This window comes from Phlebotomus papatasi, chromosome 1, assembly GCF_024763615.1.
Source record: "Phlebotomus papatasi isolate M1 chromosome 1, Ppap_2.1, whole genome shotgun sequence".
Lineage (NCBI taxonomy): Eukaryota > Metazoa > Arthropoda > Insecta > Diptera > Psychodidae > Phlebotomus > Phlebotomus papatasi.
The window spans coordinates 79,549,628-79,555,133 of record NC_077222.1 but is presented as its reverse complement, the minus strand read 5'-3'; the positions used below and the strand labels follow the sequence as shown (position 1 = coordinate 79,555,133).

Here is a 5,506-nt window from a genome sequence, read left to right as displayed (position 1 = left end):
TTCTTCTTTGATTGAACTATCATAGAGAGAGAGACTAGGAAAGTTCCCAATATCTCTAAGGAATTATGGGATCTGCATTGCTTTTCGGTTGAAACAGTCACGTTCACAAGGCATCATCCCGTGAGACCGTTGTCGGCTTAGAGTTACTCACGCTACAGAAATCACGGAGGGGACCACTGAAGAGAGGGTAAATTTTCCAAAGCACAGCAAGATTTCTCCTGTGGAAATTGTTTATTGCGCAGGATTCTTCCAGTGTCATGTTGAAAAACTCTGGCGCGCGACCAGATACGAGCTGCGTCTTTTAGTCGTACCACATTTTCAGTTGAAGCAACATTTGTGTTAAATTCTGTGCTTGGTCATGGACCTCTGTGTGCTCTCAACTAAAGTGCAGAGCCGGGATGTTGAGTGAGAAGTGTCTAAATCTGGAGCCACGGTAGGCGTAATGCCATCTTTTTCTCTATCGCGACGGATCGCGATTGTAGTGGTCACTACTTTCGCGTTCGTGTTCGTCACTGAAGGTTCCCTCATGGCTTTCGAGGACAGTGTGTGGGAATCATTGCCGTACTTTGATGATACCACTGTGCGCGAAGTGACCGCTGCAGCAGGGTATCCAGCCATGCTGAAGTGTCGTGTACGAAACATTGGTGATCGTGCAGTGTCATGGATTCGTCGACGGGATCTGCATATTTTGGCCATAGGGATCATGACCTACACCAATGATCCGCGATTCCAGGCCGAGCACACAGAAGGTTCTGATGATTGGACCCTCAAGATTCGTACCGCTTATCCAGGAGACTCTGGAGTGTATGAGTGTCAGATATCCATTGATCCTAAGATTAGCCTAGGAATTCACCTTAATGTTGTATGTAAGTAATCTACATTTTCTTCTAAAAAAATTATGTATAGGGAAAAGTACTGTCCCTTCGAACGTTTATGCCTTTGAATAATGTGAATTTCTTTTATTTTTCTTAGGAGACTTACACATACTTATCATATAATTATCAATAATTGATTATAATAAGCTAACTAATATTTAATACAAATGTGTAAGTTTCTTTAGAAATAAAAGAAAATTCCATTCTTCGAAAGCATGAACGTTCGAATGGAGAGTACTTTCCCCTATGGAGATTATTTTTTGTAAAGAATAACATACGTTCTTTGATTTCAATTTTGAGACGTATATGCTACAAATTCTTTTTGTTTCTTTATAACCTGGGCTTGATAAACAAGTATATTAAATTCTGTGATGAGTATCAAATTCCACATGTCATAAGAAATCTTTAACGACAAACCCAATTGACGGTCTCAATATTCTTAGAATTTGATACCAAAAAGTTTTCAACTCTCATACTCCAGGATTTAACTTTTCACTTAGTTTAAATTATTATGAATTAAATTGGTTAAATTATACTGAAAAATTATGTCACGATAATTGTGCGTGTATTCGGCTATCTGTTGAGTAACTTAAAAACCAAATATTTGTAAACAGAGACTTAGGGAAAAGTGGTACAGTAGTAAACACGGGGTAGTAGCAAACATTGACTCTTAAGTCTACATTGCTTGGAATTATATCAACCATTTCTTCAGTGGACAAGGATCCCTATAGTATCTATAAATTCAGATAGATCTCATCCTCTGGAATCTAATATGTAATTAAAAAAAAATCACAGCGTGTACGTACAACTACCCCATGTTTGTTTCTGCCCCAGTTTCTCTTTTGGCCTCTACACACTGGAAAATGTTATGTCCACATATTGAAGCAAATTCCTTATACTTGTGTAGGAAAAATTTTTACAATTTGGACATAAATTTCTACAGTGTTTAGAGTACATTAAGGCTTCTACATACTATGGCAATTTATGTCCATATTTGACAGTTTTTTCTATGCAAACGCAGGCAATTGGTTTCAATATGAGAATAAATTAGTCTATGCCATTAAGGCCCCTACACACTAAAGAGATGTATGTCCATCTTTGTCATTATTGAAGAAATTTTTATATTTTTGTCTATAATATGTGACGCTACACACTAGAAGTAGTTTTGATCAATATTTGCGATAATAAAGCAAATTGTTTACGCTTATGTAAAACGGGTAGAACTGTCAAAATTCTTTAATAATATGAAATATGGACATAAGATTATCTAATATATAGAGGCCATAAATGCATAAGGGCACTCAATCGGTCAAGTGGTAGAGCACTCGCTCTATGATGCAAGTGTCCCGGGTTCGAATCCCCTTTAGGTCACCAGGAATTTTTCTGGCGTTTAAGGTATTCGGATTGCATCCAGTGAGCTTAATTGAACTTGATTCCACGGAACATGGGACTGACAACCTCATTCCTTACAAGAAAAAATAATAATGTATGTCTAGAAATCCTCTTGCGGGAAAGCCTTGTTCCAACATGAAATGTTGTGGCAGCATTATTATATTATTATTGTATTATTATATCTGCATAAACTATTTGCTTCAACACTCCAAATATTGTGAGGACTTATATTAGAGGATTATGGTCCAAATAGACTCAGGCTATTGTTTTGAATATTTAGCCTGTAAAATTTGACAGTAAAGATTAATCCCAATCTGTTATACACGAGGGCTTAGGATCAGCGACTAGAAGTCCTTTGCATAAATTTCCTTGACCCAATCCTTTACTGCCAAATTTTACAGGCTAAATATTCTCGAGGATCAGCCTGAGTCTATTTAGGCCCTTAAACTATTGGAGGATCACTAAACATGATCTTAATTTTTCTTACTCTTCTCCAATCTTTCCAAAAAATATTCTTTAACATTTTATACCGATGAGATCTGTATAAAATTATAAGATCTGATCAAATCATAAGATCGGCTCCAAATTTAATCCTTTGAGTACGAGAGGGCCAAAAAATTGGGGATGAGAGAAAACATATATTTTTCTGGCCTTTTAGAGCATAACATAATTTTCGATGCCGTAAAAAAGCGTTATTTAGTACGTTAAAAAGCGTTAGTACCCATGCATTCTTAAAAGGTTAAGTTGTAAATGTTTCGTGTATTTCCAATTTAGAAATTAAGCAGCCGGAATAATCAGATTCGGTCAACTGGACGACCAATTGTCTGTAGCACGTAATATATCCAATTCGAAAAGAATATTTTCAAAAACATAACATTATTATTTATTTGTTTTGATGTTCCGGGCGTTTATTGTCATTTTGTATATTGTTCGGTTCTTTTCGGTATACAATGTCTATGAGAAATATGTCCCTTCAGATGCTTTAATAATGTGCACCAAGCGGGACTGGAACTCACAACTGTGACGTTGGGGGTCACATCCACACCACTCAAGAGTCGAACACTCTTACCAATTGCACCACAGACCACCAAAACAAAACTTTTTTGATTTGTTTTTTTTTTTTGTTTTGTCGTAGAGCTACTTGGGTAAACTCGAAGTAATATATCGTACTTCAAAATTTGTCCTAACGTTTTGAGATTTTACTTTAAAAAATGTTTTTCTACGAAAAAAAACTTGTAGGGGAAGTGTGCCAAATTTCGGCCAGCTTATAATTTCGGCCATGCAAATAAACTAATTAAAATTATGTATGTAATCTTTGAAAAGTCAATGAATTCATTTTGCTTTTAAATATTTATTCATTTTAGGATGTATCAACACAAAGACTGTTAACTTTTAGGTATAATTTGAATTGAAATTGGATTTCAAACTTAGGACTTCAGTGCTTATATGCAACTATGCCGAAATTTGGCACACTTACCCTATAATTTTTTATAAACCTATATTATGCTATATCTTGGGTTTGAGAACGTATATTTAATTAATTTTTTTGTGAACATGTTACATTGGTCTTGCGTAACTTCTTGTATTGTCAGATTTTGCAAAAAAAAATCAATTCAAAATCTTTTTTATTTCAATATTATTAATATTTTCAATTTCTTAATTCTTTTTTAATATTTACATATACGGAATTTGGAATGTAAGAATCACGTCTCTTGTAAGTTTTTATCTGTCTACGTTTATTACTTGTTTTCAATTTTAGGAATATTTTATGGATCGCCCCAGTATGGGTGTCTTATATAACGTTAAGCAACGATTTTTTTTTCAAAATTAGAGATCAATAACCTCTTTTGATCATATTTACAAACCGTTTGGGATATTTTATGATTTATTTTGAAGGCCGACTTTAATAAATTCCAAAATGTTTATAACTTATAAACCGGATTTTCATAAGGCTTCTTTTGTTTCTTGCAGCCAGCAAGGCGCGCATCCTTGGGAGTCGGGAGGTATTTGTGCGCCGTGGAAGTGATGTTAATCTTACTTGTATCGTGGAGGCGGCACCTACGCCAATCGAACTGAACTGGGCCCGTAACGGGCATCCACTAGATTTTTCAAGACGTGGTGGTGTAAGCATCCTAACCGAAAGACGCGAACGAACTAGTCAATTGCTCATGAGTCGTGTCTCACCTCGCGATGCTGGCAACTACAGTTGTTTCCCGATTGGGAACAGCATTACAGATGCGGCCAATGTGCTTGTGCATGTGATCAAGGATGAGAACAGTGCCGCCATGCAGCACGAATCTTCAGCCCCGCCCTCAGAAGCGCATAGTATCGCTCTGTTTGCGGCAATTGTCGTTATATTGGCCAATATTTCTCCCAGATGATAATACAGGAATGATAATACACAAAGGCGAAGCCGATGACGAATTGGGCAAATTGTTGCTGATGCCTAACTCCCAGGAGAGCTTCCTCATGACTCAACGATACACGGCACCAGATGATTCAAATCCCTCTGTTGCACGTGAATGGTCGATTTTATTTTCAGTGACGAAGCATAAAATGCACAATGCTCCCCATGCTTCATCAGCCATGGTTAGCAAGGTAAGAGTAAGGATAAACCCATGTGAGGGCGCGATGTAGAGAGAAAAGAGTAATAAATAAAGAAATTGTTGAAAATGTGGAAAAGGAGGATTTTATTTAGCCAGCTCACCCACCCACATTATTGACCGCCTGAGGGTGAGGTAAAGGCGCAGAAGAAGATGGAAAGCTCCGCCAGCGCGCTAAATACATTCTGCCAACAAATTTCATTGCATGAATAATCGGAGTAATTAATGTCTGTGAAACGTTCCGTACCCTTGTAAACAAATAAATAACATGAAATAGGATCAGTCTTAGCGCCTCCTGCAGAGCTGAAATGGGTGCCCAAGAGCCACCCACAATGAGTCGGGTTCCTCCATTATATTGTGAACAAGGAACATGCTGGGAGCATCACCCAAAAAAGCGTAGAAATGGGTGATTTTTGTGGCCCAATCTTTTCATCCTTCACCCTATGCAATTTTCAATTATGTACAAACATACCGCATTCCTCTTGAGAATTCTACCATAACAACCTGCGGTCACGATAAAACTTTTGCACATTTGCTCACCGGAAGAAAAAAAAAGCATAAGAAGAATTTTCATCCTTAATTTCTACCTTTGGGCCATGAGCAAAGTATTCTCATGTCAACTCTGGGAGCAATTTC

At 37.1% G+C, this 5,506-nt stretch overlaps 1 protein-coding gene across 1 annotated transcript; it reads left to right on the top strand.

The window, feature by feature from the left end:
• The first annotated feature begins 304 nt into the window (after window positions 1-304).
• LOC129810251 (zwei Ig domain protein zig-8-like) lies at window positions 305-4,949 on the top strand. The gene is made up of 2 exons (XM_055860590.1): window positions 305-866; window positions 4,239-4,949. Exons 1-2 carry the CDS (start codon window positions 443-445, stop codon window positions 4,646-4,648), a joined length of 834 nt encoding a protein of 277 aa, XP_055716565.1. The 5' UTR covers window positions 305-442; the 3' UTR covers window positions 4,649-4,949.
• The last annotated feature ends 557 nt before the right edge of the window (window positions 4,950-5,506 follow it).

Excerpts from the sequence above, each read along its gene's own strand:
- LOC129810251 (XM_055860590.1), top strand. The coding sequence starts at position 443 with ATGCCATCTTTTTCTCTATCGCGACGGATCGCGATTGTAGTGGTCACT. Across the intron at positions 867-4,238 it reads AATTCACCTTAATGTTGTAT|CCAGCAAGGCGCGCATCCTT; the intron begins GTAAGTAATCTA and ends TGTTTCTTGCAG.